This window comes from Lissotriton vulgaris, chromosome 7 (assembly GCF_964263255.1).
Source record: "Lissotriton vulgaris chromosome 7, aLisVul1.2, whole genome shotgun sequence".
NCBI lineage: Eukaryota > Metazoa > Chordata > Amphibia > Caudata > Salamandridae > Lissotriton > Lissotriton vulgaris.
In genome coordinates, this window is record NC_141695.1 from 458,963,911 (window position 1) to 458,982,690 (window position 18,780).

Genomic DNA, 18,780 nt, shown 5'->3' on the forward strand with positions numbered 1-18,780 from the left:
GGACCAGGTGATCCTGCCAAGTGGTATTAAAGACTGCTATGTCAAGATATGCTGCATTAAAATCTTTCAGACCTGACAGAACTTTATACACCAACCTCTGAAATACACGAGGTGCATTCTTCAAACCAAGGGGCTTTACAGTAAACAGGAAGTGCCTTCCAGGGGTTGAAAATGCTGTCTTAAATGTTGCATCATCTGTGAACCTGATCTGCCAATAGCTTACAATCCGGCCAGAAGTGATGAGATACTTGACCGTAGCTAGAGTATCAACTCAGTCTTTTTTTAATTTTTTTTATTCGTTTTATTATTAAACCGATGCACAGTCACAGTTGTATTGAAACGGAGATTGAAAAGCATGGTAATCACGGATATGTTATACACAGGTTCATAGTAACTGGCAAAGCACATTTCACAGTTCACATTAGAGCATTACGTTGTTAGGTTCTCTAGGGACTGTTATGCTAGTAACACGGGTGGCTCACATGTGGAACATCTATAGTCATTCCATTTCCCCCATATTTGTATCCATTTTCTAGGGCATCCTTGGTAACGTATACTGTTTTTTCCAAAACCTGGACCAGCCCATGTCTCTTTCCCATTCCCTCATCAAGCCTAGTGTCACCCACATTAGGAGGCATCGCTTGGCCTCCACTGTGATCGTCTGACTCAGAACTTCCCTCATACATGAGGTAACTGCACTCCAATAATGCGCTATGTGAGGGCATTCCTACAGTATATGGAAAAAAGTACCCTCTCTGCCACATCTTTGTCTACAAGTGACGTCATTGCCATACCCCATCCTGACCAAGGCCGGTCTGGTAATATATATCCTGTGCATTATTTTCAGCTGCACCAGTTTCAGCTTTGAGGATATCGCCCCCTCCCTCTGGGATGCCAGTGCCTACATCCATTCTTCCTCAAGTTCTGCTAAGTCCCTTTCCCACGATGCACGGAGCCGCAGGAGGGGATCAGGTGAATGATTTGTAAGTTTTAAATACTAAAAGGGAAATTGTCTTTTTGGGCATTTAGCCGTCCAGAAGCCTGTCCTCTAGGGGAGAGGCCTCAGGAGGAGTCTCCCTTTTTGTGTATAGTGCGTGCCGCACATGCAAGGACCTAAATCTTTCCGAGCCTGCGAGCTCAAACTAATGTTGGAGGGCCGTGACTGGTATAACTTCTCTCTTTTTCCAGAGATCGCGCACTTGGGAGATCCCCATCATGTCCCACCTAACAAACCCCTTAAACTTCCATAGATCTCCCATGCGTTCAGAATCCTGTAGAGGGGTGAACCGCGTTATGGTATTTGCCCATCCCATGTCATTCTGGACCTAGTGCCATACCTGTACTGAATGCTTTGTAGGGCCATTAGTGGGGGGATATTTGGCCAGTTTGGAATAAAATGCTTGTATATAATTCCCCCTGGGAAGGAGCCATCTGTCCATGGCATAGCCAGGATCTGTAGGGGGCCGGTATATACAGTGGTTGATAGCTGCTAGTTGCGCTGCTCTGTAGTAATTCGTAATGCTTGGCAAACCGATTCCACGTCATTCCAGCTATGCACCAATTTCAAGGAATGCGATTCTCTGCCGACCACTCCCCCAAAGCTGAGCCCGCTACGCGCTTTCTACCTGTTTAAAATATGATGTGGGAACCAGGTAGGTGAATTCTAGAGGACATATAAGAACCGAGGTAGAGACATCATTTTAAACAACGCAGCTTTCCCCAGCAATGACAATGGGAGAGACTGCCAATGTGCCACGTCAGACTTCAGACGCTGCAGTGGCGATATGAGGTTAGCATTGTTAAATAGTTTGGGATCCCTAGTAATAAAAATCCCTAAATACTTAAACTTCTCCCTCTCCACCCCCCACCCCCGTCCCCCTCCCTCCCCCTATTACTATCTTAAGCTGATATTCCTTTGGTAGGAATGGCGGCTTGCACCGAATCCCAAAAATTAACGATTTTGACCAGTTCATATTTTACCCGGAGTATGTACCAAAATTGGTAAAGATATTAAGGACTCTACGCAGGGACCTAGTTGGGGAAGCCAGATATAGCATAATGTTGTCTGCGTAGAGTGATATCTGGTCCTCCCAATCATCAGCCCAGCGAAGCCCTCTTATTATGGGGTCTTGTAGGATCCAGCAGGCCAGGGCCTCCAGTGTAGGGGAATACACATCTATCCATACCTGGACGACTGGCTAATAAAAGTAAGTACATTCAACCAGTAAAAGCACAGCATCAACAGGGTCATGCAGACAATACACACACTGGATTCTCTATCACTATCACGAAATCAGGGAAGGAGAAAAACATTTCTGGGAGCTATCCCAGACTTGAAGACTACAACGGCGGTATCAGTGGACAAGACTGTTAAGGAAATTGTAGAGCAGAGTCAACTCTACCACAAGGAGCACATCTTACAGTGAGAATGGTAGGGAAAATAATGTTATGTAGTAACAATTTTTATAGCGTACTAATACCCATAGGTGTCTAGGGGCTTACGGATCGCATACTGTGAAGGGAAAATAGTTTTTGAAAAGTCAAGTTTTAAGATTTTTCCTGAACTCTAGCAGAGAAGATGTCATCCTAAGAGCAAGAGGAAGAGTTCCATAGCCTAATGGTGCTATGCCTGAAGGTCCCCCCGTTGATTGTCCTGACTCTAGAGGTGGGTATCAGGCAGGCATTGGCCGATTGTAATAGTCTGCTGAGGGAATAGCAACTAAAAGAATGCCATACAAATCGTGGACATTTCTCTGTAAAGTGCCTATGTGCTATACAAAGTGCCTTACATTTCACGCGTTGGGCGACTTGTCAGCCAATGCAGCTCTTGTATTCCGGCCCTAATTTACTGATGTCTAGGGACATCTAGTACCAATCAGGCAGCAGCATTCTGTATCAATTGCTATCTTCTAAGTTGAATGGACTGTAAGTTTGTATACAAGGTATTACAGTAGTCCAACTTTGATAAAAGCAGGGAGGTTAAAACAATTTTTCTTGTGTTTTTCGGAAAAATTAAGCTACTCATCTATTATGACCCTCACATTTTTAGATTTTACTACCGGTGTAGGAAGAGGGCCCATGTACTTGGTCACCAAACTGGTGACCCAAGGGGAAAAAGCTTTCCAAAAAGCACCACCTCTGTTTTTCTCGAGTTAGGCTTCAAGCAATGCCTGCTCATCCAATTGCTCAGGGAGACCATGCAATCATGAAGTTTGTTAGAGTGGTCGACATCCTTGTCTATGGTGGAAATAACCAATTGGGTATCGTCTGCATACGAGGTCGGGATTAGAGCAAAACTTATCAAAGGTGCTAATTCGGATTCGTAAATATTAAAAAGCATAGGGCTCAATGAAGAGCCCTGTGGCACCCTGCAAGACAGAATAAAATGTGTAGATTTAAAATCGCCTAATTGCACTGTCTGCGTTCTATCTGTTAAAAAGGATGTTAAAAGCGACGGGCCCTTTCCTCCTAGACCAATAGTTTTCAGCCGGTCGATTAGTAAGGTGTGGCCCACAGTATCAAATGCTGTGGTCAGGTCAAGGAGGATGAGAGCTGCTGATCCGCTGCCATCTAATGCTGTGCAAATATCCTCCATGGTCTTAATCAGGGCTATCTCCGTACTGTGGCATGACCAGAAACCAAATTGGCTGTGGTCTAAAATGTTATCTAAAATGTAGGTAGAAAGTTCCATATTTACAATTTTCTCAAGTATTTTTGCAGGCAGCAGGAGTTTTGCTATCGGTCTATAGTTGGCCGGATATGTTACATCAAGGTTGGGCTTTTTTAGTAACGGTAATATACAGGCCTGTTTCCATAGTGTTGGAAAGTTCCTTGTGAGAGCATCTGATTAAATATGCCAGTTAGCTGGGGACTGATGATGTGGCTAATATTATGCAGTATCCTCGGAGGGCAGGGGTCACCTGGAGAGCCAGATTTGCTCTTTGAGAAGGGTAGAAATCTGCTCTGGGGAAGTGGAGGTACAATTTTAAAAAGGCGTTATGGTCTTAACTTCCTGTTCTATTCCAGTGTTATTAAAAATGTGATTTCAAATTGATCATAGATTTGATCGACCTTTGATTTGAACGCCTGAGCTAATGTGTCACAAATCTTGAGTGCAATTCACAGTAGCATTCTTTTTAACAGTTGCCAGATTATTTGACTGTAAAGTTCCTTACTTGAGTTGCCCACCATCTCTATTTTCAGTGCATAATATTGGCTCTTCTCAGGTAATAATTTTTTCTTGTAGTCCGCTAGCATAAGCTTATATTCTTTTTCAGCTGCATCATAATTTTTCCGCCATGTTCTCTCTGATTATCTAGTCTTAGAGCTTCGTAGAACCATGGAGCAGATGGAGTTTTTTTATTTCTATTTGCCCCATCACAGGAGCTAGTTTAGCAAAATTAGATTCTAGCCTGGACGTATAACTTCTAGCTGCTCCCTCTGCTTCCAACTGTGAGACTGGAATGCTTTGTGCTAGCTGGCTCTCTAGTACACCTGAGTCAATATTGTGCCAAGCTCTCCTAGCGAGCTTGGTGCTAGCCGTGTTAGTAGTTATGGAACCAGGCAGGTCCGAATGACATAGGACAGCATGGTGATCGGACCACGTAAGGGGGATAATGGATGTAATAGAGATGTCTGGATTTTTAGTGAACACACCATCCAAGGTGTGACCTGCTTGGTGTGTGGAGCCTTGGACTAGCTGTGGGAGACTTACATCCGAAGTGATATCAAGAAGTTCCTGAGTTTCCAGCTAGTGTTTCCAGGTGAAAGTTCAAATCACCCAGCATGGTGAAACACCTGGATTGAATACTCCGTTCTAGCAAAGAGGACCGGTTAGTTAAAAAATTGGTTTTAGAGCCAGGTGGGCGATAAAGTAGTAATCCTTTAAGGGTTTCCTGTCCAGAGGTGCTGATTTTAAAGAAAAGGGCCTCGCAGTCCGAAATGGGAAGTGTTGAGCAATGAGCTATAAGTTCACTTCTGTGGATTATTGGAAGTCCACCACCTTTTTTTTTTTATGGGTCTAACATGCCTGAAAACTTTATACCCATACAGGACTGCAATATTAAAATCGGGGTGAGGAAACATCCAACTCAAAGTTTCTGTAACATACAAAACATCCAATGTATCATCTGTGATAAAATCCGAAATCTCATATTTGTGCTTAATCTAAGATCTGCTATTGTTAAGTGAAAAATTAAGTTCTGTTTTTTGTTTTATTAACCTTGGTCGGACTTCTATTGGATTTTTCTCTCCCCGTAGTACTTATGAATTTTCTTTGAACATTCTAGGCAATGAGGGTTATCTGTTCTAAGTAGCTCTTCACACGTAAATTGATGGCAGTTCTTGCCCCTTGGCTGACCGAGCGAGAGGAGACTCTCCCTTGAATAGAATTTTCTAGGCTTCGAATAGATTTTTGGGCCAGAGGTCCTGGCCCTAGGCCCGGTCCAGGTGAGGACTGGTGCAGACTGGCTTGCCTTAGGCGCGCCAGCGGCACACCGGCTGCGCGGGCGCTCCAGATCGACCCTAAATAGGCGCTGCTGGAGACTGGAGCGCTGATCGGGTGTAAATGGTGCCCTGGAAGTGTCAGAACTGTGTCCCTCCAGGTCCATTTGTGATGTTACTCATCACTGGAAGATTTGAATCAGTACTTCTTGCTTTAGTTCCTACTTGAGTGTGGTGTTTGCTGTCTGCTTAGTCCGTTCACTTCTCTCAAGTTCTGCAGGTAAATTTATTGCTACCAACGACATCCTGTTCTCTATCACCCAACTCACCTGGGTCGTTGTTGATGGTGTGTGAGACCATGTCCCTCCCTGTTTGTTCAGGTATAACATTGTTGTTGCGCTGTCCTGCCGAAATAGAAGTATCCTTCCCTCCTAGATGTTTCTGGAAAGTGTTCAGTTCTAGGACTGAAGTCTGCAGACTGCAGTCCCAAATTAATTCCCTGTTGTTCGAGATTGGGCAAGGCATTTTCAGTTCTCCGTGCTCCCCTTCCGCTTAATCAATGCCCCTCATGTGTTCAAGAAAGTGCCAGTGTTTGCAGTACATCTTTTGAAGACTGAGGATACCAGTCTTCCTCGACAGCTGTTGAGAGGGTGCTCACCACAGCCAGTCATAGACCACCTTCAGACAAAAGCAGATTTCTTAACATCTTTGGGGTTCTTGGTTAACTTGTCAGATTCACACTTGACTCCTTTGCAGAAGTCATTGGTCCAGCTGAACGAGTCCGGAACATTCAGGTATGATCCTGGTGTCTCCGCTTTTGTCCTGGGTCTCAGTAAGAGTGGTTATGAAATTTCTTGGCCTCTTGCGTCCTTGTCGAATATGCCAGATGGCGAATGCAGACTCTGGAGTGGGATCTGAAGTCTCAATATGCTGAGCACCTTAATCTGTCAGGCTCAATCCAGGTTCCATAGGAAATTGCAAAAGACCTGCAATGGTGACTGTTCCCCTACTTGGTTCAGTAGCAGACCCCCACCCGCTTCCCCACACCCATCACCCAGAGCAGACCGTTGTGACCGATGCAGAGTTGTGTGCCATTCACTTGCTTTGTTGGCCTTCCTAACGTCCATCAAAGGGAGGCTGGTCCACGTTCTCATAGACAACACCACTACCATTAAGTACTGCAGCAAAGAAGGCAGAGTGGGGTCTCATGTCCTGTGTCTGGAGACTCTGCCTCTATAACTGTCTGGGTTGACAGGGCTTCGCTCTGGTCATGAACTCCCCCTGGAGGAATCTTGGAGCTCTGGTGTGGACAAACCCCTCCAGCGACGCCTAGCAGATGACAGTTGGTAGCAATACCTGGAGGGGGTGCAGGCCATCTCCCCGCAGTAGGGAGAACCCTCGCTCCATGTATTTTCGCCGTTTCAAGAGCACATAATGTCAAAACATCTGCGCACTAGAGTCCTCCACAGGACTCTTGTAAGCCTTGCCCCCTACTTCTCTGCCAGAGTTCTCAAGAAAAGGAATGACAGGCCCCAGCCAGCCATTCAAACGGCTCCGAATTGGGTCAGAAGAGAATTGTACCCGGATTGTTTGGGCATGAGCATCTGCTCTTCAATGAAGCTGCCACTGGGCGAGTATTTTTTTGTCATAGCAGAGCCCTGCTCTACTCCTGGGCCTCCTCAATGCACACTATTTCATGTGTACAGACTGAGCAACAGCTTTCGATCTTCAGTAACGTATGTCATTCTAGCAGCCAGGCATCAGTCTACAAAAACTGTTTATGCCGGACATTGTGATAAATGTATGGCCTGGTAAAATTCTCGCTGTACAGACCCAAGTTGTGGAATGTTTTTCTTTTTTGTGCAGTTTAACTCAGTAAGGGTTTGCGGTGGGCACTTTAAAAGGTTATTTGACAGCACATGCACATTTACCACAGCGACCGTCCTTAATTAAATCACCTCTTTTAATAAGTTTTCTTAAAGGCCTGGCCGTTATGTTTACATCGAAAACTTTTGCGTGCTACAGTGGGACCTTAATTTGGTTCTTACTCTTCTTTTCCATACCTCTTTTGGACCAATGGACGCTTTTCACCTTTTATGAAATAATCTCAAGTCAGAGAGCTGCACACAGTCGCATCTGATCAGCTGGTGAGCTTTGCGTCCAAGCGCACAGAATCAAGAAAGAAACGGGCTTTCAGCATGCATATGCGGTACATATAAATGGCTCCGGTGCCAATTCAGGGGGGTACGAAGTGGACACGGAGCCACACGACCCCACCTGCTGGCGCACAGGAGCAATGCTGAGAAAAATCTCTTAATTCAAAGTTGAGCCTTGGGGCATTCATAATTAGGAATTTGCAGTTAGATTGACTATTCACCAGAAAGCCTGTTACGGAAGGTAAATTACTTGTTCTTTCAATCTATATGTGCAGGGAATAACCATTCTATAAATACTGATTACTTTAATTTTTTCTGTTGACTCCTATCAAGCACTTTCCACCTGCCCTCACTTAAATATAGTGCTAGGTTTACAGTATGAACGGCTGGTCAGTGCAAATTTACTTCTAGTATTTGATGTACATATATGTTCCCTATTTGGCTTGTTTACATTCTATAAATACTTTTAGTAATTAAAAAAAACTAATTTGTAATAAAAAAAATCTTTGTTTACATTTGTCACAGTGTCATGTTTATGCTGTAACATCCGAGACCCGTTTAAATGGGAGGGAGTTCCACAGCTGGGATGTTTTCTGCTCCTTTCTCGACAACTGCTGTGAGGAGAAGTTCATTGTTCGATTGTCTGAGGACCTCAGTGAAGAAGACCTTTACCAGATGCAACATAATTCAGAGTTAGCACAATCTCTGAAGTACAGCAGTGCAGAGCTCTCTTGCTGCAGGTTTGTACCTTTTTACTCCCTAAGTGATCCTGTTTTCGTACTAATTTCAATGAGCAGGGAACAACATTCTCTCAATTAAAACGTTTTCATGTGTTTTAGTTGGATAATTAGAAAAAACTATTAAAAAAAAAAAAATGTTGAGCTGCCTTGACAACCGAAGTATTTTGGCAAAGGATTAATTTGGGGTGTCTGCCAAAGTAGAGTTTTGCTGTCCTTCGCCTCAGTCACTTCTGAAAACAATTGCTTGATGTACTGTGTCATGATATGCTGCATTGCAAGCTTTGTTTTGAAATAAAGTAGTCTCCAATGCTAGGAAAAGAGCCAACTTTCAGGCATCAGGGGACGCTCCACCCTCCGATAGAGAGTCCAAACTCTTGGACGCCTCTGGCAAAAGAACAGCATCACAAGCAGCTAAGATATGGCGTATCGCCAACACTTCAGCTCTGTTAGCCAGGTACGATAGGGCACATTACGATGAACTAGAGTCCCTATTGCAGCACCTCCCAGACAAATATAGAAATAGGGCCAATGACCTCATACAGGAGGGAAAAATCATCATGAACACCTCCATTCGGTGCGCTCTGGACGTAGCAGATACCGCCTCCAGAGCTGTCAACACAAAAGTGTCCTTCTGCGTAGACCTGCTTGACTACACAAAGTTCCATCTTAAATCAGCCATTCGATCAGGAACACTTATTTGTACCTAATGTAGATTCATCACTTGGAAAAGATGAATAAAGACGCAGACACAGCTAAATCCATGGGAGCCTTGCAATCGCAAGCTCCCAGACGTTCTTTACGTCACTCCTTCTACAAAGGCACCTCAAGAGGCTACTCCTCTGACAACCCCTCCATCTCTTACAAGACTCCCACCCAGTCTACATTCACCAGAGGTTACCAGAGAGGAGGCTACAGAGGCAACAATAACAAAGGTGGAGGCAAGACCAAAAATACCCAATCTCTCTCCACCCCTACCCAATGACTTCCCTCCGCTCCCCCGGACCATTCCACTCTGGTAGAGGTAAGAATACAACAGTTCCTTACTGTCTGGAACAACATCACCACGGACAGGTGGGTGAGACAAATCGTTCAATCAGGTTACTGTCTGGAACATACTTCAAACTCTCTCCCCCCCCCCCCCCCCCCCCCCCCCCCCTACCACCCAAACAGCGCCCAATTCTTTTAGAACATTTATCACTGCTCAAGCAGGAAGTCCTCTCCCTCCTACAAAAGAGAGCAATAGAACCAGTTCCCCTGTACCAACAAAACACAGGAGTTTACTCTTTGTATTTCTCATACCAAAAAAGGATGGCTGTCTGAGACCTATTCTAGACCTCAGACCCCTAAACCTGTACATGCACTCGGACCATTTCCACATGGTCCCGCTTCAGCAGGCCCTTCCTCTTCTTTCACAAGGCGATTTCCTTGCCACTCTAGATCTCAAGGACGCCTACTTCCATATTCCCATTCACACATTGTAAGAAACTGGCTCTATATATAATGGACTAAATTAAGGTACAGTGTGTATAGAGTCCCCAATCTCCAGGGGTATAACAGAGGTTAAAGTCAGATATGACCTTACTCTCTAAAGTGGTAGCTTGGTCGAGCAGTAATGCAGTATCAGAGGACAGTGTAAAGCATTTGTTGTACACACTCAGTCAGCAAAAGGTTTCACACACTCGAGAACTGATTTCTAGGCCAATTGTTTTTATATCAAAAGATATAGTTGTTTAGAACCAACAGGTATCAAAATATACTTTTCTCAATATGAGTGACTTTGGGTAATTACTTTGCAGAACGGTAATAGACTTTGTAAGTACAATAGCTACAGTGGTTGCAATAGGCAACACAATTCTAAACACAATTTAACATTGAGCTTATTGGGTTTTTCTACATAAATGCAGTTGATTACTTTAAGGATTACTTTTCTAACCACAGGACTGGATCCTGAATTCAGTCCCGGGACCTAAGCTGTAAACCGTCAAGTAAAAGCGTTTTGGTTACAGTTGTGATTTTTAAAGAATATAAATGTATTTTCAAAGTTGTCACTTAAACTTTTCAGTGAAAAACTAGCAATGTTATCCTATAAAAGGAAATTCAAGTGACAGGTAAAGTAGGTTCTCGTTACTTTTGTAATCCAATACTAGACTCCTAGGTTCAGCACTAGGGCCTCTACCTAAGACAGGTAAGCAATTACATTTTAGAATTTAGTACGATTTTTAAGGAATATTTTTAGTTTGCAAAAATCGACACTTAAAAGAAATTTCAGAGAAAAACAGTCAATGGTTTCCTATGGAAGTAAATTCAAGTTACTGGTAAATAAAGCTTTGCAGCATGAATCTTTCTGGATTCACTATGCTGTGCATTATTCTGCGGTCTAGTGGTTGGGTCCGGAATCATAGTCCTTTTTTTTTTTTTTTTTTTTTTCCCCGTAGCCCAGGTGAGCGTCTACGTCCCACCTTTTGGTGTCCTTCCTGTGAAGTTGGCATGCTTCCTGCGGAAGCTCCCACCTTTGGGCTCCATCTTCAGATTCTTTTTTCCGCCGTTGGGTCTGGATCATCACCGTGTGGTTCCAGAGTTTTTGGAGAAAAGAAGAGGAAAAGGGCACGAAAACCACGAAAAGGAATACTTCTCCAAGCAAGACCACTGAACCAGGACGACGAAGAGGAAGGATAACATCGAAAACTTTGACGTACAACAGAGAATGCGCACAAAGGGGCCCCCTGAGCGCAGGAATGGACAAAACACCCTTTACATTCTGCAGAAATTGCCACCACAAGTACGCGCAGAAGGACCAGCATCCAGTTTGCAACCTCTGCCTGCCGGTCGAGCACGAGAGAAAGGATTGCAACGCTTGCTCCGTTTTTACCCCGAAGGCGCTCTGGGTAAGAGAGAGACAGAGGAGAGCAAACTACAACATGCAAGGCCATGGTCAACCTCCGTCGCTCTGGGACTTTGGCTTCTCCAGTGAGGAAGAGGACAAAACCGCTAAGGGACCAGATGACTACACGGTCGTAGAGACCGATTCGAAAACAACAAAGGAGGTAAGAGACCTCGACCCCAAAGACCCTGACAGACTCTCGAAAAACAGTCTAAGTTCCTCGAAAGGAGCACTGGTGCCAAAACATTCAACGGACTCTGCTGCATCCAGGGACAAACAGCCCAGCGGATCCTTCAAAAAGGACTCCCTGGCGGCGAAATCCCAAGACAAGCCTAGGTCGTCTAAGCACGTCCCCGAAAAGGCATGCTAGACGCCGAAGGAAAAAGACCCGAAGGCAATTTTCGATGTCTACATCGAAGAGATCTTCCGAAACCCTCGACGCCGAACAGGCCACCGAGAAGGTGAGGAAGAAGAGCAGGCTCGAGACCGAAATGGACAACATCCTGCAAAGGAAAAGGGAGTTCGACGAACGGATGAAAAGGTTCACCATCCTGTCAAAGCCGACGACCATCGTCTAGGTCAAAGGGGAGTTAGACGCCGAAGAGCCGCCGAACACTCCGGAGCCCCAAGAACACCAAGAGAAAGAGGGCCTGTACTATTACGAGGGAGTTCGCGAGGAAGACCGGCAAACAAGTTTGAGCTCGGCATCCTCGGTGGTGCAAAACCTCGATTGGCAGGACCGTGACGCTGAAAGCCCGGATGAGGCCCTAGATGCGTATCATTCGAGGCCTTCCCCGCCATGACATTGACATATACAATATGGTTATCAGGAACGTGGCAGCAGCATATGGGGTGAAACTGGATGAAGAAAAATCAAAAGCCTGCTTCCTCTTAAAGACACTGCTCCCAACACAAACTAGGAGTCCATTCCTCCCCATGCTCCCAAGTGTCCTGTACCAGAGAAGGGAAGCATTCAAGGAACCCTCAATTTGCAGGTCTGTCACACCTAGGACCGAGAAGCACAAACACTCCTCTAAGGATCCACCATACATACAGGGATCCGTCACAGCTGACTCCATCATTGCGGCAACAGCCAGAAAGAGGGCCAACGTTCCCACCAACTCGGGCCCACCACCCGACGAAATAAGCAAAAAGGCCTTACACAAACTAAAATCAGGGATCAATGAACATGTAACACCAGTAGGAGGCAGACTAAAACACTTCTTCCAGGAGTGGAAGAAAATAAGAACAGACAAATGGATACTGAACATCATACAGTTCGGATATTGAATAGAACTGGAAAAGAAGCCTCCAAACAGTAAACCAAAAAGAAAGGCGCGCTCTGCAAAAGAACTAGCGCTACTCCTAGAGGAAGCACAAGAACTTCTCCACAAGGAGGTGATAGAAACAGTACCATTCAAAGAACGAAACTTAGGAGTGTACTTAAACTACTTCCTCGCTCCAAAAGTGGACGAAACATTAGGACCCATCCTGGATCTTTGGTTCCTAAACCAATACATAAAAATTCAAAATGACATCCCTACAAGAAGTCATTCTTCAGATAAGGGACGGAGATTTTATGTCCACCATACACCTCAAAGATGCCCAACTACACAAACATCTACTGAGATTTGCCATAGACTAAGCGCACTACCAGTTCACAGCCCTGGTCTTCGGACAAAAATCCGCACCAAGGGTCTTCACCAACTGCCTAGCAGCAGTAGCAGCGCACCTACGGAGGGAAGGAATTCATGTATATCCCTACCTCGACGACTGGCTAATAAAAGCAAGTTCCTACAAACAATGCCAAAGACATGCACAGCGGATCACACAGACGCTGACAGAACTAGGATTCTCAATACACTGAGGGAAATCCTCTAAGGAACCAGAACAAGTGAAGATCCTCCTAGGTGCACAGATCAATACCAGCTGGGTGCCTCCGACGAAGAGGAGAACATCGCCGAGGGACCAGATGACTTCACGGTCGCAGAGACCGATGTGAGACCTTCAAAAAAGGTAGGAGAGTCTACGACCCCGAAAACCCAGACAGGGCCTAGAAAGCCTGAGGGAGAGCCCCGAAAAACAGAGGCTAAGTCCTCGAAAGGAGCGCCGGCGACGAAAGTTTCGACGTCCGAGGCTGCATCCTCCGAGAGGCCCAGCGGATCCTTCGAAAAGGACTCCCAGATGTCAAAGACCAGCGAAAAGCAAAGGTCGTCGAAGCAGACCCTCGAGAAGGGACCCACGAGCGAGAAGACGCTCAGAATGGCCTCGACGCCGAAGGTACCGTCAAAGACCAGCCGAAAAGCTCGACGCCGAGCAAGCGGCAGAGATGGAGAAAAAGAGGAGAAGGCTCGAGGCCGAAATGGAGAGTATGCTCTAGAGGAAGAGGGACTTCGACAAAAATATAAAGAACTACTCGATTCCCTCTAAGACCGCTGCGACCGCCGAAGAGGTAGAGGTGCAGGAGGATTTCGAGGCCGAGGAGCCACCGAAAACTCCAAACCCAACAGATGAGGGAGAAGAGGAGGACTTCTACCGCTCGGAAGGAGATTACCTCCGCGAGAGCTACTACTCAGAATCCTCGGCGTCGCTAGAGGAAGAATGGCAGTATCTCGAGGCCGATAACCCCGAGGAACCTGTGGAGACATACCCTTCGAGGCCTTCGCCGCCAGACGACATCGGGGATTACTATGAGGTCGTTAAGAAGGCTGCAGCAGTCTACAATGTGAAGTTGGAGGAGGAACAGACAAAGGCAGACTTCCTGCTAGAAACTTTGCTCCCCTCGCAGACGAAAAGCAGTTTCCTGCCCATGCTGAAGAGCGTCACGGCCCAAGGGACTGAAGCCTTCAAGGAACCGGCTACATGCAGATCAGTGACCCCGAGGACGGAGAAGAAATAAAAAGTTCTCCTCCGAGGACCCCCCTTATATCCCGGGCACCGTGGCAGCTGACTCTATAATCGCGGCAACGGCCAGGAGAAGGGCCAACGTGCCAACCACATCTGGGCCACCACCTGATAAGGAAAGCAGGAGGATGGACCTCACTGGAAGAAAAATAGAAAGAAATGCTGCTATGCTTTGGAGGATGGCGAACTCCAATGCACTCCTGAATAGACACCAATATCAGCACTGGGATGAGATGAGCCAGTTGCTGAAACACATGCCTGAGGAGTACAGGCAGAGGGCAGCTCACCTCGTGGAGGGAGGAAAGGACATAGCGAACGCATGCCTGAAGACAGCCCTAGATGGGGCAGAAACATCAAGCAGGCTGATGGCCATAGGTATCACTGAGAGAAGGCAAGCCTGGCTCAGAATATCAGGCTTCAAGGCAGAAGTGCAGAACAACATCCTGAACACCCCCTTCAACAGGGAGACGTTGTTCGGAGCATCAGTGGATGACAAACTGGCTCAGCTGAAGAAAGACAATGAGACAGCCAAATCGATGGGAGCCCTACAATTCAGGGGGATGCGGAGGGGCACCCCCACAAGGATACCAAATGGTAGAGGTGGAAACCAGCAATCACATTCGCAACAGTCGCACCACCATGGTCAACAGAGTGACAACCAATGGCACCAGGGTCAACAGAGGCAGAATTGGAACTCCCAGAATAGGGGCCAGTCCTTTCGAGGGAGAGGAAACGGACGGGGCCAGAGACGGAGAGGCGGTGATCAACCCCCCCAAAAGTGACTCCATGAGGAAGGAGGCGCTCACCCACCCAAACCCTCCGGGGGGAGAGCACCAACAGCTAAGGGGAGGCTCACACGGACACGGCTCAAGAACACACAACACCAGTAGGGGGAAGGTTGAGATTTTTTCTACACGAGTGGAGAAAAATAACCACAGACAAGTGGATACTAAACATTATACAGCACGGATACTGCATAAAGTTGGAAAGATATTCACCAAGCAGAAAGCCAAAGAGAAGGGGTCACAAGGGCAAAGAACTGCAGTTGCTCCAAGAGGAAGCTCAAGAACTGCTCCTCAGAGGCCATAGAACCAGTCCCGCACAGAGAAGGGAACAAGGGGGTGTACTCAAACTACTTCCTAGTACCAAAGGTGGACAAAAGCCTAAGACCAATCCTGGACCTACGGTTCCTGAACACCTACGTAAAAACTCAAAAGTTCAAGATGACTTCCCTGCAAGAGGTCATCCCACAAATAAGGGGCTACTTGTCCACCATAGACCTAAAAGACGCATACCTGCACATCCCCATGAACAGGAAACACAAACACATGTTAAGATTCAAGGTGAACGAAGACCACTACCAGTTCACAACCCTGGCTTTCGGACTCAAGTCAGCGCCAAGGGTCTTTACCAAATGCCTCGCGGCGGTGGCCGCACACCTACGAAGGGAGGGTATACATGTCTACCCCTACCTGGACGACTGGCTCGTGAAAGCAAGCTCTTACACAAGGTGCAAAGTTCACGCAAAACAGGTCACAAGAACGCTCACGAACCTGGACTTCTCCATCCACTGGAGAAAGTGCTCCATGGCCCCAGAACAGGTGAAAATCTTCCTGGGAGCCCTGATAAACACGGTCGAATGCAGAGTAACACCCAGCGAGAAGAGAACACTCAGCCTGCTGAGGGAGAAACGTCACTACCAGAGGGGGCAAGTTCTGACAGTGAGGACGGTGAGCAAGATCTTGGGGATGATGGCGTTGTGCATCCACCTGGTCCCCAATATTCGTCTAAAGATGAGACCACTACAGGAGTGGCTGCAACAACTATGGTCACAAGCAGAAGGGAGTTGGGAAGATCTAGTGGTTGTTACGCACAATGTGCAGGAGGAGATGAAATGGTGGACGAAGGAGAATATAACAATGGGGAAACCTTTAACGCCACCGGACCCAACTGTGACCATCACCACAGACGCATCCCAGAAAGGATGGGGTGCACACATGGACAGGCTCAGAGTGAGGGGTCTGTGGAACCCAGGAGATGCAGTCAAGCACATCAACTACCTGGAACTGAAAACAGTGTTGCTGGCCCTCAAGGCCTTCCAAAAACACCTTTACAACAAAAGGGTGATGATACAGACAACACCACAAAGATGTTTTACATCAACAAGCAAGGGGGGACTCAGTCATTCCCCCTGTCGAGCTTGGCTCAAGAAATATGGAGATGGGCGATCCCACTCAGGATAGACCTGCTTGCCATACACCTGCCAGGGAAGGACAATGTGGACGCGGATTGGCTCAGCAGGCAAGCGTCGGTGTCCCACGAATGGGAGCTGAACAGCCAGGAGACAGAAACTGTTCAGGAGGTGGGGCACACCAACAATAGACTTGTTTGCAACACGCCAGAATGCAAAATGCCAACACTTTGCATCGAGGGAACAGGAACCGATGTCCCATGGGAATGCCCTATGGATAAGCTGGTCAAAGAAATGTGCCTACGCTTTTCCACCGACGCCACTGACCCCCAGAGTCCTGAACAAGTGCAGGTCGAGCAACATGACTCTCATCCTGGTGGCTCCCCAATGGGCGAGGCAGACATGGTACTCTCAGATTATGGAGATGTCGCAGGGCAGAGCACACAAGTTCCCAAAAAGAAGAGACCTTCTTTCCATGGAAGGGGGACAAGTTCTACACCCAGAACCAGAAAGCCTCAGCCTGTCAGCGTGGCTCCTGAGTACTTAGAGTTCGCACATCTAAAACTTCCGGAGAGCACACTTCGGGTGCTGAGAGAAGCAAGGAGACCCAGCACGCGGAAGTGCTATGGGGAGAAATGGAAGAGGTTCACGCAGTGGTGCCATAGGAAGAACTTGCAGAAGAAACTGACGAGAGAGTCTACAGTACTTGGATACCTCACGCACCTGATCAAAGCTAAACTAAGCTCGTCCTCGCTGAGGGTTCACCTGGCGGCGATTGTGGCATACACAAGAGGAGAAACAGGGAGAAGTTTCTTCACTTCCAGAGTAGTTAAAAGGTTCTTGGAAGGAGCGAAGAGAATAGCGCCACCCAAGAGGATGCCGCCTCCGGCATGGAACTTAAACGTGGTACTGACAGAACTCATGAAGCCACCGTTTGAACCCATCCATAAGGCATCACTACAAATGCTGACAATGAAGACAGCCTTTCTAGTAGCAATAACATCGCTACGCAGAGTAAGCGAGCTACAAGCTTTGACGCTGCAAAACCGTACATACAAATACACAGTGACAGGGTCGTGATGAGGACAGACCCGCATTTCATGCCCAAGGTAGTGTCTAAATTCCACATGAACCAGAGTATTCAGATACCTAGCTTCTTCCAGAAGCCCACGTCAAGCGCGGAGAGGGCGCTCCACACTCTGGACGCAAGGCGGGCAGTAATGCACTATATAGAAAGGACGAAAGAACACAGGAAGACGAAACAATTCTTTGTGTCCTTCGCAAGGAGTTTCCTGGGTAGACCAGTGACTAAGAACACCATAGCAAGATGGATTGCCAAGACAATACAACTCTGCCACAAGCAAGCAGGTGAAGAGCTCACTGAGGGGCCACGAGCCCACTCAACCAGAAAGAAAGGGGCAACGATCGCCTTCCTGGCAAACACGCCCATCTAAGACATATGCCTGGCGGCAACATGGGCTTCAGTGCACACTTTCACTAATCACTATTGCGTAGATGTGCAGATGAACAAGGAAGCACAAGTGGGCCAAAGAGTGCTTCAACATATCTTTAACAACCAACGCTCATCTTCCACCCAGCCGCCACATGAGTGACAAAACCGCTACGAAATCTATGCACAGCATAGTGAATCCAGAAAGATTCACGCTGCAAAACTAATAGTTTCTTACCTGTCGGTGTAGTTTTGCAGATTGAAGATCTTTCTGGAATCACTAGCGAACCCACCCACCTCCGCCAGAAAGATGAGGCTGGAGAAGGTGGAAGGACATAGAGTAAGATAGGAACGTTTAACAAGACAATATACGTGAAGAACTTTACGTGGAAGGAAAGTTTAATACATATAGCCATGGATTCACCACAGAGACAAAAGAAAAGAAAAAAGAATCCGAAGATGGCGCCCAAGGGTGGGAGCTTCCGCAGGAAGCGTGCCGACATCACGAAGGTGCACCAAATGGTGGGACGTCGACGTCCACCTGGGCTACAAAAAAAAAAAAGAGAGAAAAAAGACTACGAATCCGGACCCAACCACCAGATCGCGGAATAATGCACAGCATAGTGAATCCAGAAAGATCTTCAAGCTGCAAAACTACACACAGGTAAGAAACTATTCATTCTTTTCTTCGAGGTTTCCACACGATCTCTCAAGGGGGAATGCACTTTCACTCAACTGGTCAGAGGCCTTTGCTTACGCCTTTCCACCAATACCCCCCAATACAAAGGGTATTCGAAAAGGCAAAATTACCAGGAACAGACCGGATTCTCATTGCCCTCCATGTCCAATGCAAACATGGTACTCAACCCTACTGGAACTATCCAGAGGGGAAATGGTCAAACTCAAAGCAAGCAAAGATCTGTTAAAAATGTAACAAGGCCAGGTCTTTCACCTGGAACCAGCAACGCTACATCTAGCAGCTTGGCACCTGAATAAATAGTACTTGGTCACCTCAA

General features: G+C 46.7%; 1 protein-coding gene across 2 annotated transcripts in view; it reads left to right on the forward strand.

Annotated features, from left to right (window-relative positions):
* Positions 1-18,780, forward strand: part of LOC147701861 (uncharacterized) — a 750,024-nt gene that overhangs the window by 71,339 nt on the left and 659,905 nt on the right. For both annotated transcript variants that reach the window (XM_086930494.1, XM_086930495.1), the window contains exon 7: positions 8,124-8,338. In XM_086930494.1, the coding sequence (XP_086786620.1) occupies positions 8,124-8,338 (215 nt within the window). The remainder of the gene's footprint in view (positions 1-8,123; positions 8,339-18,780) is intronic.